This window comes from Carassius gibelio, chromosome A10 (genome assembly GCF_023724105.1).
Source record: "Carassius gibelio isolate Cgi1373 ecotype wild population from Czech Republic chromosome A10, carGib1.2-hapl.c, whole genome shotgun sequence".
In the NCBI taxonomy this organism is placed as follows: domain Eukaryota; kingdom Metazoa; phylum Chordata; class Actinopteri; order Cypriniformes; family Cyprinidae; genus Carassius; species Carassius gibelio.
In genome coordinates this window covers 10,927,747-10,943,784 of record NC_068380.1, presented here as the reverse complement: position 1 = coordinate 10,943,784, position 16,038 = coordinate 10,927,747, and the positions used below count along the sequence as shown (strand labels likewise).

General features: G+C 39.7%; 1 protein-coding gene across 2 annotated transcripts in view; it reads right to left on the bottom strand.

Annotated features, from left to right (window-relative positions):
- Positions 1 to 299: 299 nt before the first annotated feature.
- The window catches only part of LOC128021145 (mediator of RNA polymerase II transcription subunit 13-like), an 80,825-nt gene continuing 65,086 nt past the window's right edge, over positions 300 to 16,038 (bottom strand). For both annotated transcript variants that reach the window (XM_052608134.1, XM_052608133.1), the window contains 15 exons: positions 14,634 to 15,547; positions 9,820 to 9,987; positions 9,441 to 9,664; positions 8,772 to 8,961; positions 8,257 to 8,668; positions 7,882 to 8,101; positions 7,003 to 7,194; positions 6,010 to 6,233; positions 5,565 to 5,707; positions 5,156 to 5,314; positions 4,153 to 4,338; positions 3,898 to 4,040; positions 3,250 to 3,414; positions 1,551 to 1,651; positions 300 to 1,444 (listed from right to left, as the gene is read on the bottom strand). In XM_052608134.1, coding sequence (XP_052464094.1) covers positions 1,312 to 1,444; positions 1,551 to 1,651; positions 3,250 to 3,414; positions 3,898 to 4,040; positions 4,153 to 4,338; positions 5,156 to 5,314; positions 5,565 to 5,707; positions 6,010 to 6,233; positions 7,003 to 7,194; positions 7,882 to 8,101; positions 8,257 to 8,668; positions 8,772 to 8,961; positions 9,441 to 9,664; positions 9,820 to 9,987; positions 14,634 to 15,547 — 3,574 coding nt within the window. In that variant the 3' untranslated portion in view covers positions 300 to 1,311. The remainder of the gene's footprint in view (positions 1,445 to 1,550; positions 1,652 to 3,249; positions 3,415 to 3,897; positions 4,041 to 4,152; positions 4,339 to 5,155; positions 5,315 to 5,564; positions 5,708 to 6,009; positions 6,234 to 7,002; positions 7,195 to 7,881; positions 8,102 to 8,256; positions 8,669 to 8,771; positions 8,962 to 9,440; positions 9,665 to 9,819; positions 9,988 to 14,633; positions 15,548 to 16,038) is intronic.

Genomic DNA, 16,038 nt, shown 5'->3' with positions numbered 1-16,038 from the left:
CAATGGGCACCCAGATACAGTTGGGTTGAAAAGTTCATTTACACCACACATTTCTTTGTCACACTCAAAGAAAAGTGATTTTGGTCTAAAAGTGTCCAGTGTCGCTCGGAAATGGTGCAAACAGGACAGGAGAGCCAATCAGGGAGGGTGAGGTGAAGTGAAATGGATGAACTTCTAAAGGGGGTCTAGAAGTATATTATAGGTCTTTGATATCTTCATCAGAGCTGAAGTGTCCATCACTACAAACAGATTTCACGCCACAGTCCCTCCCCCCAAAAAACACAAGCACAGGATAAACATGAAGTTGACTCTTTATTCCTAAAACAGAAGCAGTGCCACCCAAGGATGGTGCGGCATTCATATATAATTATTTATATATTGCAGTTTTTCATTTTTGTGTCTAAATGTGTGGTATAAAATACAATATACGACAATGTACCTCTTTATTTTTAAACACAGTGAACTTCATTGCTGTACAAGTCCCGTGCAGCTAAAGCTTAGCTGTAATTGTGTCCACACGCAAAGGCGTGGACAGAAACCCCCGTCCGGTCTCCTCTGTACATCGTGACAATACAAATAATCTGTCTCCCTTACAAAAAATAATACTCTAAAAGCAACCTACAGCGACTTTATTTTATTCATCTTTTTAGTGGGTTTTTTGTTGGCTTGTTTTTGTAATTAAGACGATTACATTTATTTTTGACCAATTGCTTTAAAGCAGGAAGGCGATACAAACCTTCTAGAACTTTTATATATAAAAGAGGTTAAGAAATCAGACAAATTATACATTTAAAAACGTACAATAAATAAGACAGATGCAGGCATTTCATTTGGATATTATCCAATCCAAAAGAAACAGGGAATTAGAGGTCTTAAAACCAAGATTTCATTCTCTTATTTCATAGAGCATCATAGTCATTTTCCATCAGATTCTATACAGATTACTTCTCCATACACACTGATTATAGAACTGGCCAAATCCATGCTATCCGAGGATGTAGAACACCACCAGTCAGCACTTCCGTCTTCCTTCTTTGGCCTCCACACTGCTGAAAACTCATTCAAGGCCTCATTTCTCCTCTCTTTCTCGTCGAGTGAGTGTTAAAAACACCAGACACCTGATTCTCCTCCACAGTGCTGGGTCTCAGGTGTAGTGATGGCCTACCCAGATCATCTCCGTTGTAACTCACGTACATATAAAGTCCAGCACTGTAGTTATCTGTTGGCTTGTTTTCAGATCCACCTTTTCTTCATTCTCCTCTCCTTTTCATTCCCTGATAAGGTCCTGCTCTCAGTTCTTCTCTTTGAGTGTTACAACATGGTCGTAATGAAGTTGTACATTTGATTGAGCACCACAAAATGGATAGGCAGGCAAGAGCGGCGGTCCTGGGTCGCAGGGTCACAGGTCAGCCAGGAAAGGGCGTTGTACTGCTCCAACACAAATCTTTGAAGGGAAACCATTTTGGAACATTCAGTATTCACTATTCACTATCATTAAAATGAATTATATCACTAGAAAATGGCTTCTCGGACATTTATTGGAACATTACCTGAGAACATCAGAGGTCTGATTGGAGTCTAGAGGGTGAGAATGTTTGCTATGCAAAAGTTCATCCGATTGCACTGAAGACACATGGAGGTGTAGAGAGGCCTGGGAGTTGGGAAAGAGAAAGAGGCAAGAGGAATTTTTTTAGTCAACAGAATCCATTAATCTACGCCCACCCAAAACAAACTACAAAGCCGAGCATTTCCTCTCATTTTCAGGGCATGTTATGAATTAAATTTACAAGCCCATAAATGGGGTATCACGAGACGCCAGAAACATTCATATCCATTTAGTTTCCTTTATTAGGGAACGGTTTGCTGCAGACTTTTTAATTGTGTACAAGTCAGAAATAAACAAAGAGCTTCTTATCGAACCAAATGCTTTGCTTTCATGACAACACATTTTGCGAGTCCGTTTTCTCTCCTGCTCTTTCTTGCACACACCAACAGCAGTCTGGCACAATCCCTTCGTAATGAATTATTAAAAATCCATTGCAGGATTCTCTATGAATGCTGCATGAGGAGGAAACAAAAGGTCATGTGACCTGGACAAAGCACGACAGGTATATAGGTGCAGTCATATCTGTGCGCGATGCGCTGCTTTCTGAAGAAAATTACATACTGGACTACATTTGGTTGGCTCTGCACATAGCATGTTATTAAAAATGCCCATTTTGCACATTTACAGTAGGAATGCACAATTTTTTTGGCCTAAGCCAAACAAAATGAAAAGTTTTTTCCCCATGTATTTTGCCAATTTTGTTCCCCATTGCATAAATTAAATGGCCAAAATGTGCTTTTTACTGTTTTGTCTTGCTTTTCAAAGAAAAATAATCAATTACAAAACAACAATTTAAGAATATTTAACACTAAAGTTGTTTAAACATTCTAGCAGACATTATACCAACAAAGCACAATTTAATTTAAAATTAAGTTGGTAAAATAATATTTGAGCTGTTGTAATTAGTATCATTATTATTGCATACCTGCCAACCTTGAAGAAATTTTTTGAGTACTACAACTACTTGATAGCAGATTTATCTCATTACAAGTCTCATTACGAATACTTTGTACATATTACATTGTCACATCACATGCCTTGTAAAAATTCATAAAAATGTGACTGAGCAACTGACGAGTAACAGTTTCAGCGCAGATTTTCCTTGCACTTTGGACTTTCAACCATGGTTAACAAGCATATAGCGCCATGAGCAGCGCTGTCAGAATACATGCAATACATGCAGTAGAAAACGGCAGTATATTTAGAAGCCATTAAAGGCCATTTCGCGATTTCAATCATCATACAGTAACTAACACTCCTTCCTCTTCTCATAAAAGACATGCGATGCAGTCCCAAACAGGCTTGCTGTTGGTGCTTGTAATGATTTTTGCTTGTTTGACAGTTTTAAATGCTTACACAGCTGACATATATGTGCTGCATTATAAAGAGTGCATGCCTCTGACTCTTCGCTGGTTGCTATTTGATCACATCATATTGTTCGCTACAATTTATTCTGTCTTATTTTTCACTTATTCTAATAATAATAGCCTTTTGCTTTTTTCGGTCAAATAATTTCGGTTGCCGAACATCCTTAATTTACAGTATTTCTTGGGGATGAATCAAGTTTTTCTAAGTAAATTTGAAGCAATAATGTACATATCCCAAGTAAAACAAATTATATATTGTGAGCAAAGAGCAATTACCTTTAAGAAAAGGGGACACTGGTTTTGTGCCTGAGGACACGCGGACCAAAACCAGTCAGGCAGTGGACCTGCTTTAGCCGTGGACACAAAATAGCCCAGAGCTAATGGCTGCTGGAGGATATTGGGAGCTTCTTCATGAGGCTCCATGCGCTCTGTACTTTGACCCTGAAAAATAAGAAAAGATATGATGAGCTCCAAAAATACATGAAGGAGAAGAATATTTTTTTAATAATACAAGTTACATCAACATAAAATAAAAACCAACCAAACACAAAAATACAGCAGTTAAAATGATGATGACAAGAAACTGAAATTTAAATTTACATGAAAAAATCTAAAATCTTTTCTGGTCAAATCTTACTAAAGTCCCTGAGTGAGCGTACTTCATAGAGTTTTCTACTTGCATTAAAACTGGGATAAGTCCAATAAAATGTTTAATGCGGTCATGCATAGTCTGCGAGGTCTTCGTGTTTAAGCAAAAAGCAGTGGATCAACTTTAAATATCCCTTTAAAAACTTAAACAGCTTTGTCTTAGTCTTATTTTAACTCACAGATCTGCTAGTCAAAGTTCATGCCATTTCCCTTTACAAAGTCTGGTAAGAAAACATGTTGATTATTTGTTCCTTATTAGTGGTGATTCTCAGCTACCTTGCTCCCATCTCCTCCGTGGTGGTACTGGGATCCAGGTGAGTGGACGGGTGACGTGGTGGGTGAGGCAGGGAGGATATTTATGATGTCAGGATCAACCAGGTCATTCTCCTGCTCCAGAAGGTCAAAAAGATCTGATCCATCTGGAGATGAAGCAAGGATTCAGTATAATTCATTTATATCGACAAGCCAATGATTAATATGGCAAAACACAGGCTACCAAGTAAAAAAGACTTGGGGGAAAAAAATTCTCACCATTGCAAGGGTTAAAGGCAATGTCAATGTTCTCATGTGGGTAGTTGGAGCTGTTGACTTGCACAAAAGCAGAGGTGGGGAACACCAGGATGTGTGTGCAAGAAGTGTCCTGCGGGGTGCTCAGCTGGGACGTCTGCATGTTCAGAGTTGTACTGCGACCAAACACTGAACCTGTTGACACAGAGTCTGGACAAAGGACAGAGACAGAAAAGATTAAAAAGACGGACTTAAAAGATTGAAAATGACATCAAGAGAAACAAGGACTGGTGGATGGAAGTACAAGCTATTATTAGCTGGTAAATAGAAAACGATGGTATTTTCATTAGTAATCAGGTTTGACTGAAATTGAAAATCGCTTCTAATAAGTTCTAGCTATGAATCTAATATGAATTATACATGCTTTTCCTTGTATAGGCATTTTAATATGGAATAATAAAAAAGTTAAAAAAAAACTGTCACTCTCTTAGCTCTGAGTGATGGGCAAAATCCATCAGATACAATACATCTTGATACTATGACAGAATGAAAAGCTTTTGTCAAATAAAGTCATCGATTTTCAGTATCATCACACCAACACAGGAATCAATAGGAGTGCAGAAAAGTGTTTTATGAGATAAAGACACGCACAGGAGTGTATATCAGATAGGGACAGGAGACACACGCGTTATGACACACAGAGGCTATCGTTCACATCCAAAGCAAGAGATTTGCGACTACAGCAGTGTGGGGATATATTTTAAAGGTACATTTTTGATGTTTAATTATCCTATGCCAATCTGGTTTAATATACATTTTTATAAGGAGTTTGAACAATGGCAGAAGTGGGGAGTTTTCGGAAAACCTATATGAAAAAGAGTCTTTATTTTTACAATTCCCTTTTGTGCCACAAATAGAGCAGAAACTAACTATGCACACTAATTACAGCTAATGCCTCAAACTAGCCATAAAAATAAGGATGACAACATGCACACCATACGGAGAGTAACAGGAAGCGTGATTCTACCTGGCATGATGACAAATGAGCCCTGGGGTTCCATGGCAACCAGGCAGGCGCTAAGGATGCTGGGAGTGTCAGCTGCTGAGATTCCACACAGCCTACAGTTCTCCTTCAGCCTCCGAGACACTGACTGCAGATTTCGTCTGCTCAGTAAAATACTCCAGTCTGAGATAAGAAAAAAAAAAAAAATGGAACAAAATAAATTCAGTGTGTCCACTGGATGGGCATTCCAGGACACTGATCGGTCAGTTGGCTAGAAGTATGCCACTTAATGAATTTCCTTAATTTTCCCTTAATATTATAAATAACATTTATGTAGCAATCATTTTATAAAAGCAATAATAAACTTGTCAAAGCTCTATTGTGAGTATTGTCAAGGTTAAAGGCCTAAAAAAAACATTTATATCGGCATTACCTCGCAACTCTCCATGCCCTATTCGTCCAAGCCGGCCAATCACCACTCTCCATGGCAATGATGTCATCTGAACCAAACCCAGACACCAATCCCAGAGCTTATGCAAGCCCAGCTTCCGGGCAGATCCCTTTTTCCTTCTTGCTCTGAGATAACAAAAAAAGAACATATTTAAAACCTCTAGTCACAAAATCTTCAAATGTTTTTTGGACATCCTTAATTAAATTATAAACTAGCTAAATGTGTAAATTTGTATAACATTTAAAGGTACATCATTGAGATGAAAGTAAAAGTGTTACAAACGTGTCAGGTCTTTCACTTGTCATGGCTATGGTGGTTATAACAGTTCCAAATATTAAAATTGTCTGATGTGTTGAGTGAATAATTAATTCTGCATAAATTATGCACCACCTGTAATTATGAAAGTGAAAACCTTTGGCTAGTTCACCTGTTGGGTACGTCTATGCTGATGATACAGGTTTCCAGCAGCTCTCCGTACAGGTCCGTACAGGTAGCCAACAGCCATCTTTGATCATGTGACAGGCAGTAGCCCACAAACAGGACGTTATACTTCTGAGATGCCTCTCCGAAGGTCTCACCCAGCTCCGTTTGCTTGTCTTTTGTTGGAGCCAGGATGAAGGGTGGCGTGTAAAATCGCAGACACTCCGGTCTCTGTGGCAAGAAAGTCATATGTCTTAAAATAGAAAAATAGCGTCAGAACTTGTCACTTTTTCCATAAAAACAGCAAATATCAGGACAAGAGGACAAAAATGAAGGGCTAAGGTCAAACCATCAACCTCAGCCTAATGGTGACCATACCTGGGCATATCAACATAACCTTTTCCTCTCTTATGAAATCAATAATCCCCACACAGTAGTCACATTTCCTTTGTAAGGAAGTGGGGTGGGAGAAACAGTGCTAGTGAGCATAGTGAGAGAATTGGATTCTACAAATAGTTCTGTGAAGAAAGGAGAGCAAGTTGAGCTTTTGGATTCCTCTGCCAAAACATGCAAGCTGGATCCCATTAGGGAGGTCTCACGGAGCTGCCCAAGCAGATAATGGAAAGAGAACTGTTGGGTTGTGCGAGTTCCCCTTTGGTTTTGTTCCAGGACAGGGAGGTCAGTATAACAGTCTCCACACGTCACTGAGTTCTCATACAGCATTGAGAGCCATTAAAGAGCCTGAATGGGCTGCCAGGGCGGAAGCTCTATGGAGGAGGTCAGAAGTATGGGCTCTTGGAGCCTCAAAAAAGGGTGTTCATTTTTACACTGTTGGCACTAGGGACTGGCACTTCAACATGGCAGAGCTTCAGCAATGCTAATGTATATTATTATTTTTAATACTTAATATACTTTGGAGACTGTCGAACTACCAATTTCTATACAAAAGGCAACTGCTTTTGAATTTGCCAACCAATCAATCTGCTGAACCCTCACTCACATCTGGGTTCCTGAGGGAAGTGTCGAGGGCGAGGCCGGGGCCGAAACCCGTCAGTGATTTCACATTGGTGGAGATTGGGAGAGGTCTTCTGCACTGGGTGAACACGGAGAAGGCCAGAGACTTGAGGTGCTGGGAGTAGAGGTACCTCTCTTCATTCTTCACAGGCTGGAGCAAGTACTGACAGGGAACAATCTAAAACACCAAGTGAACAGTTGTAAAACAGTGATTTGTTTTACTATTGTCTTTACATCATGTCTGCTGCTCTTTCCTATAGGTGTCTATTTGAACCCAGAGGAAATTAAGTCACAGTAGATCAGTGGCTCTCAACCTTTTGACTTCTAGGCCCCCCACTATTCACAACAATATTCACCCAAAACTCCTAGTTTCATATATTTAACTGCAGGATTTCAGGAGTTTTGAGAGCTAAATGTTTTCCATGGTTATGACTCTCATTAACCAATGAATTTACCCGACTTTTCCAGTTGTTCATAATTTAATGGATAAGACTGGTTTTTATTTGTTTTGTACTTGCAATTCAAAACCCGAAAAATTAAATTTTTTTCCCATGGAATTTTAAATATTTAATTAATTACTTGATTAATGACTTTTAAAATTAGTATTTGTCATATCCAGGTTAAAGACAATGGGAACCTTGGATCTTCAAATAATTATTATCATTTATTTTTTTTAGCATATTTTAATGCTTGTTTTGTCTTATTTCAAGTCATCTTGGGTCGAGCTAGTTAAGAACCACTGCACTAGACATTTTGCTGCATTGGCTTCCATTCATATGCATGTGAACATCACCCTGAAATGTTAAACTGACTTTTAAAGATGTGTCCACTGTAAAGGATGCAATGTATCAGCTGTTGTACCTACCTGTACAAACACAGAGTTGCGGACGTGAGCTGGAAGGTCCTGCAGCATCTCCAGGTAGCAGCGAAGGAGTCCCAGAGTCCACATGCTAGATTGTGACACCCCTGGCTCCGCCTCCTCATATGAGAAAGGGTCCACAATATAAATCATAATGGCAGGTGGGTAGGTGATGGCATGGGAATCTCCGTCTGTAGGAACTCCGACCTTTTCTCTCCCCATAGTGCTGATGAAAAAGGGGAAAGAAAAGGACTTTAATGTGCTTTTAACCCAAACCTGATGAGGCAGAGTATTTAAAAATTTTTACGCGTTACATCACATTTTGCCAACTTAAAATTATACATAATTAATACAGGAAAAGGCAACAAATACATTATGTACCTCTCTGGTGGTTCAGATGGCCCCTGAGTCTGGCTGCTGTCGGCTGAATTGTCTCCAGAGAGGCTTGAGTTCTGGGTGACAGCCTGCTGGCCCAAAGCCCCAGACTGGGAGCTGTTACCTTGGACTCCAATGCCTCCAAAGGGAGGGAACGAGCTGGGCTTGGCAGACTGGATGCTGCTGCCCTGGGGGCCTGAGGAGGAGGGGGTATTATTGGTGTTGCCTGGAAGGCCTGAGCCACTGTTGCTGGCAGCACTGTTGTTGTTGAGGGCGGAGCCTCCGGAGGCCATTGAGGTGTGGGAGTTGGATAAGGTGGAGCCTGAGGATTGCAAGGAAGATGACTGGGTGGAGGAAGGGACAGGGGTTGGCTGATTGAAGAGAGTGCTGTCCAATGGCTGTGTAGCGAGGTATGGCGCTAAAGAAAAAGGGAACAAGATGAAGATTAGTGAGACTCTTATACTCTTTGATATATTTCCATGACAGCAGGGACAACCGAGAAAGAGAGACATGGGTCTTACCGAGGTCATGTCTGCAGACTTGGGCAAACAGCTTCAGCTTGGCAAACGCATCACTGCTACCACCAGCTGCTTTCAGGAACCAATCACTGACTGGCTGCTCTGAGAGCTTATTGGCAGCAGCTCCACCCACCCTAACAATGCCATCAGCATGCACTTTGGAGATTGGTCGATGCTGACCAAGCTTACAAGACTGTTGGGCAGAAACAAAAAAAGACCAATCAGAAAGCAGCACAGAAAAGCCAGAAAATTTTTTTAAAAAAGTGCAGGCGACATAAAATCATTAACTATCCATTTTGGTACATATCTGGAAAAAAAGTGTGCAGCATGTATTTACTGTATATATACACCTTATTTTTTACTTACATTATCAAGGCTTCCAGTGTCAACCACTTCATTGATTTACATTTACACAGTTATTTTTGGCCGTACAACAACATTCAGTTATGCTGCTTGATGTTGGCATTTATCATAATTTTTTTAATTATTGTTGTAATCATGAGCACACTGGTTTGCTGTTTGCTGCATTCTTCTAGTTATTTACCCTTATGGCTAATGAATAAGGAGTCTCTCCCATTCACAGGAAATAGCTTACTTCGGTGTTGAAAAGTACGGTGGAACATGTGAGACAAAATTCCTTTTGGAAAACTAACCATTGACATAATCTCTCACCTCATAGACCACTGTCAACTCTCTGAAGAAGCTCTTGGCTCCAGAGAGGAGAGCATCACTGTCCGGGCAGAGGACCAGATAACCCACATCTCTCTGGGAGCCAAAGGGATCCAGCAGTAGCTTCTCCCAGTATGGCAGGCCGAAGGGAGACAGCACAACAAAGTCATACTCATACCCAACCAAGAAGGTAGGAATGGGCAGCGGCTCCGGAGACTCATCGGTGCCTAGAGAAGAGCAAAGAAGTTAATTGAGTGAAAGTTAAGAGGTGAGTGGTATCGAGGTAGCCCCTGGCATCAATTTCAAAGTCCACTTTTGTTAATGTGTAATTTCGATCATTTTTTGATCATCTTTTTGCTCAACAACTGCCCTTGCTGCTCACCATAAGACCCTCTTCCAGCCATCTTGTGAAACTGCTGCCATGTGAGAGGCCCCTGGACTCCCCATGAGCGAACAGTCCTCTTCTTCTGGATGGCATCCTGAAGAACAGGCTGAAGAAAGAGGAGAACTCTCAACACATCCTGAGAGCACAGCCCGCTCACATCCACTGCTATAGAGACAGAGAGAGATAAAAAGGGTGTTTAATATATACATTCAAATGTATCAATATTCAAGATTTATTACCACATATAATAGATTTTGACTGATTAATCAGCACCGATAGTCCATTGCTGGAACTATCGGCAAAAACCTAGGCCAGGTTGTGTCCGTGCAAGAGCGGGTGAGAAGGGTCCGCTGTCATTATACAGTACGAGAACGGCCTCTAGAGGCAAAATAATTGACACTTCATGCGGTTTGTTTTGACACGTGAGACTTGTGACAAGTGGAATACTTAGACACAACGAAATGGTGTGTATACAGTATACTATAATGCATGTTTTCTTATCATTAAATCATTTGTTGACTAGATTCTGCATTAGAGGAGAAAGAACAGCAGTAGTTTGCTGTCCAGGGTGAGAGGGAGCTAACATTAGCAGCACCTCAAACAGGTTAAAACAATGTGACCAAAACACACGCAAGTACTTAATGTCATGATTGTTCCTATCTATTTGCATTAGTTTCTATCCAGCTGGTTACTTTAATGCATTTGTTACCCAGCGAAATTGCATATTTACATCTAGTGATGTGAGAAAGCACACTAATATGAATACAGCTGAAAGGAATCCTGCAGCGCCACTCATAGTTTTACATTAAATTACATTATGTTCATCCCAAATCACTGTTAATGTATGTAACCTAGGCTGTGTATTGTGCATTTTTTTCAGTGAAAATATTACCTTTCTGTGGCACTAATAAAGTCTGTTTGCTTCATATAGAGAGCTACAGATAGTTTTTTTGTTTGTTTCAAAAACTGAATTTCAAACTCAATGCTACTTTGTTAATTCCTGAAGTGCTCTTTTGCCCATTTGGTGATTAAATAAACCGTTTTGGGCTGCTGCTTGAATTGAATGCAACACCTCTGGTGTGTGTGATACCTGTGATTGTCCTATATACGAAGCAGTGCTGCACATTTTGTCCATTTGTGCAACTGCCATATTTTGTTATTTTGATTAGATAATCATCAAGTGTTCTAAAATAGAAGCAAATAAAGTGTGAGTATGCATAAAATATATTTTATTTCAGTGCTTTGGCCTGTGTACATTAACAATACTGTTAATATTAGTTAATGAACTATGAACTTTATAATCAATATGTGACCCTGGACCACAAAACCTGTCTTAAGTCACTGGGGTATAATTTTAGCAATAGCCAAAAAAACATTGTATGGGTCAAAATTATCGATTTTTCTTTTATGCCAAAAATCATTAGGATATTAAGTAAACATCGTGTTCCATGAATATATTTGGTCAATTTTCTACTGTAAACATATTAAAAGTTAATTTTTGATTAGTAATATACATTGCTAAGAGTTCATTTGGGCAAATTCAAAAGGCTCAGTATTTAGATTTTTTTTTCTTCCTTCAGATTCCAGATTTTCAAATAGTTGCATCTCAGCCAAATATTGTCCTCCTAACAATCCATACATCAATGGAAAGCTTATTTATTCAGATTTCAGATTTTGTATAAATCTCATTTTTAAAAAATTGACACTTAAGACTGGTTTGGTGGTCCAGGGTAACATATATCATTAGTATTTAATTTTAATATTTTTATTCATTTACAATGTATGATTTAGTACTTTTTTCATTCAAAATCAATTTTAAAAAGTATCGGTTAATTAATCATATCGGTGTGGTCCAACCTAGCAATCGGTATCGCATTATTGTCTGCGATTAATAGCAATTAAACGCATTGTTTTGCACAAAACTAATAATGCATTCAAAAGTATTCTATTATGCACATTTTTCATTTAACCCTTTCGAGTCGATTAACGCATATATGCGTTTTGAGTCATTTTCACCTGATAACCCCGAAAAGAACTTAAATTACACTCTCAGTTTTAATCGTACAGATAAGAGCAATACATCAATCGAATCTGTAAAGGGTCTAGTTTTTTTTGGATACAGACATAATAACAAAAAACCTTTGTGCACTTATAAAATAAAGATAACAAACAAGGTGCGCTGTCTACAGTCTTTGTCTCCGCTGATCGTCATGTACAAACATTTCATTAAAATGAACTGTAACTCCGTGAATACTCAACGAAGAGACATGAGAGAGATATCTATAGAAAGCCTGGAATGTCTACTTTTAAACTAAACCAGTGCTGCCGAAAACAAATATTCTGAGATAAAGTAATCCATATGAAAACAACGCAATGTCTGTTTTTCATATCTCCGCTCATTATATCTAATGTGACCACGCCCCCGCGCTAAACGCGCTATTCAGATTCAAACTGAAGCGCGCGGCTTGCATACGCCCACACAGAAGAAAAAGCAGCGAGACTGTTCTTCAAGTTTTTATTTTATTTTACTGTTTGCTTCGCGATGAGAGGACTAAGACATAATTCACCCCAAAAAGATGTGATGTGGTTGAGGATTTGAGAAATGGATTTCCTCAGAAAAAAGAATGAAGCACTTTATTCAGCAGAGATCATAAACAGAGTAAGTCTCTCTTTATTTATTTGTACTAGTTTTCACATAACGTGTAAACATTTTACTAGTTAGACTTTTTCCAAATACTTTTTCCAAACTATAATTCCTGACTAAATGTATAATCAAGTGAAACATTATGAAGTTTCAATAACAATATACAATACTATACCATTCAAAAGCTTGATGTAAATAATATAAATGTGACAAATAGAGATAACTCTAACAAATGTAAAAACAATGCAGTTCTTTCGATTTATTCCCCCTAAAAAAACCTGAAAAATATTATCAGCTCTTTTCAACATTAATAATAATAATAATAATGATGATGATGATGATGATGATAAATGTTTTTTTTTTTTTTTTTTTGGTAGAAAATAAGATTGTTAAAAGGATTTCTGAAGGATTGTGTGACTAGAGAAAGGATGCCAAAAAATTTGAAAGTCAGCTTTGATTGTTCCTAATAAACTGTTTAACTGCTCCCCCAAGTGGATATTAAATTATGTTGTGGGATAATTAAATATATTCTTAATAAACTACAAACATAAAATTATATACTTTTATTTTGTTCTCTTTCTTGTAAGTCCTCCCTCACAGTGGCACAGTTGAATGAGAGGCTCATTATGCAGCTCATTATGCAGGCCTTTGTCTTCTCAGGTGTAAATCACAATGATATTCATGATAGTTGACGCCTACTCGCATATGACTTTTACCAACAAAAAGTGTTTTAGAAAATTTAAATCAATATATTGTTTTCTGTGAGTGAGTAAACAAGATGATTTTCACATCATTCAGAAAGAAAAATTCTAGGCTACAAGCTCCAGTTCTCAACTTTTCCGGCAACCAATTTTATGTATGTGTTTTATTCCCTTATTCAAGTGATTTAACATTTTTAGTTTTTCACTAACCATGCATAACATTTTTTTTCTCAAAAATACAATCATGTACATGCATGGGTTTCACATATTATTATAGCCCAGTTTGTGCTGATTACAGTGATATTAGACTTTACCCATTTAGATATTTATAAGAAACTGAAAAAAGCACAAATGTCAGGGCATGACAAAACTTCTCAAGGCCCCAAAAATACCCTTAGACTCCAGAGGGTTAAAGTAGGCTTACTGCTAAATGAACAAAAGTGTAATAATTTGTTTGCAAACACTTTAAACAAAAAATGTGCTTTTTACAGCAGTATTAAAATATTTATTGTAGCCTGAGTCTCAACTTATAACATTGATTGAATTAAATTAAACATAAAATAAGCCATTTGTCACTGCCGGGACATAACAAGAGACTCGATCATAACATTGTAACAGCCACCTTCCTATTAAAAACCTCCACATACGCGGGATCCATCGCAGCAGAGTGCGGCACGGGACAACACTTGATGTGCGGGTTTAGACTCGAGTGTGTGGGATGCGGGAGAATAATTAGGGTGTGCTCACACTAAGCAGTCTTAACCCCAAAGCCTGGTTCATTTGACTAGTGTGATCATTCCGTTTAGCAGTGCCTGTCTCGGTTAGAAGAGGTGGAAAAGAGCGCGGTTCGGTTATATACAGATCAGTGAGTGTGAGCGCTAACCGTGCCGGATCGCAGATCTTCTCATACATGCTGCATGATTGAAGGGAATATTTCTGAGCAGCAAAAGTGTGTTACCGTGTCCCATATGACTCAAAATAACAAACCACAAAGTTAACATAACGATTCACTCCACTGTGTTGAGCGAGAGCGCTTCTCTGCTGTCTTCACGTGTTATTGGAAACTTCCTATTTCCAACTTAAGTCATGATTACAAGCTCGTTGCATACTTTTCTGTTAAAAATAACAGTGGACAGATGTTTGTGAATGCTGATGCTTAGCCTAAATAATTTGATTGGCAGCATCCCCTCCTGTGACCCATGATTTGTTTGTATGTGTTTTCAGAGCCAGTTAGCAACAGACTTTCATAATAATAAAAAACTGTGTCAATTAATGCGTTAACACGATAACCTAAACCCTGCCCTAAAAGTAAATAATAAATAAATAAATATCTTCTTTTGTAAATATGAATGCATTCATTCTTTTATGATCCTATCTGTGGTAATTAAGCTTAATGAGGAGTATTGATTTTTGTTGTAAATAGAAATGAAGTGTGAACAAATGGCGAATATGTGCTAATTACTCACCGCTGTGTTTGGCCCAATGGTGCAAACACGTGCTCTTCACCAGCGTCTCATCTACCTTCCCACCGGACATGTTATCCATGAATTGCCGCCCATGTTCTAGAGCCAGGTAACAGTCATTGTGGAAGTCCCTTTCCTCCACACGCACACATGGTGGTACAGTGGTGCCCCCTGGCCCTTGGCAAGACAGACCCTCAGGGTCCAAAGCCAGCATAGGGGAGAAGGGATTAGTGCACTGATCCTGCAGGAGAGAGAGAAGCTCGTCCGGGACTCGATCCTTGCCTCCACCCCCTGTCTTCTCCAGCGACGTGCTCCGTATCACCTCAAAGCGCTTCTCCACCTCCTGGCTCACGTCTGAACCCCGTCCAATGACATCCAGCTCATCTTCCAGAAAAAGGCCAGAGCCATTACCGTAGCGCCGATTGACGACAGCGCTGAAGCCACACCCACAGGGATACTGGGCCTCCATGTTTGGGTCGTTGATGTAAATGCCCACGTCAGCACCTTTGATGTTCATGTTGCAGACGCAGATACAGCAGCTGTCGAAGTTGCAGTCCTTGAACAGGTTCATGACCGACTCCGACAGGATGAGGTTGACGTATAGGCTGTGGGCTTCGGGGATGGAGGGAACCGTTGCAGGCTCGACAGAGTTGAGCGGCCTGCAGGTGGAGGGCGTAGAGGCTGGCGAGTACAGGTCCGAGTTCTCATATTTGAGAGAACCTTGCACACTAGCTGGGCCTCTGGGGGTCCTGGGTGTCCTTGGGGTACGAGGGGTGGGAGCTGAGAAGCGAGGTGTGGCAGGGGATGGTAGGATGCTTGTGCCGCTGTTGCTGGGCGGAGCGCTGTTGGACAAGAATGGCGTGTGGGTCTGAGGGGTATACGTCTGGATGTACTCTTGTTCCAAAGCATTGCATTCACTAGAGTGCAAAAAGCAGAAAAAAGACAAGAGGTTAATTGTCAAAAAAAGGTTAAAAGTCAAACCCTACAACAAATAACCAACATTTATAACATCTCATCTATTCTCACTACCATACATTATGAGTATTACAGAGTGGACATATATCATGAGCTGCATTACTGTACTTGTATCCTAAGAAGACCTCAAGGGGGGAGGAAGTGAGAAACTATTTTTAGGCAGACGGTCCAACAGGCAGCTGTGCAAGAAATGAAAGCACATCTTGTGCCACATGGACCGTATGTATGTGCGCCAGTGTGAGAATGCCGAGTGTGGCCTTTAAAAACAGGCAGGTGTTTGAAGGTCCCTATTTGAAGTCGTGGCCCAATCCCCCAGCTGCTGTGGGTTATAAAAGGTAACTAACCAGCTCATAAAGGGCTTTTGGACTGACTTAAACAAATGTGGACTTTACGACCAGACCTATCACCCTGTCATCGACCATTCACAACACCC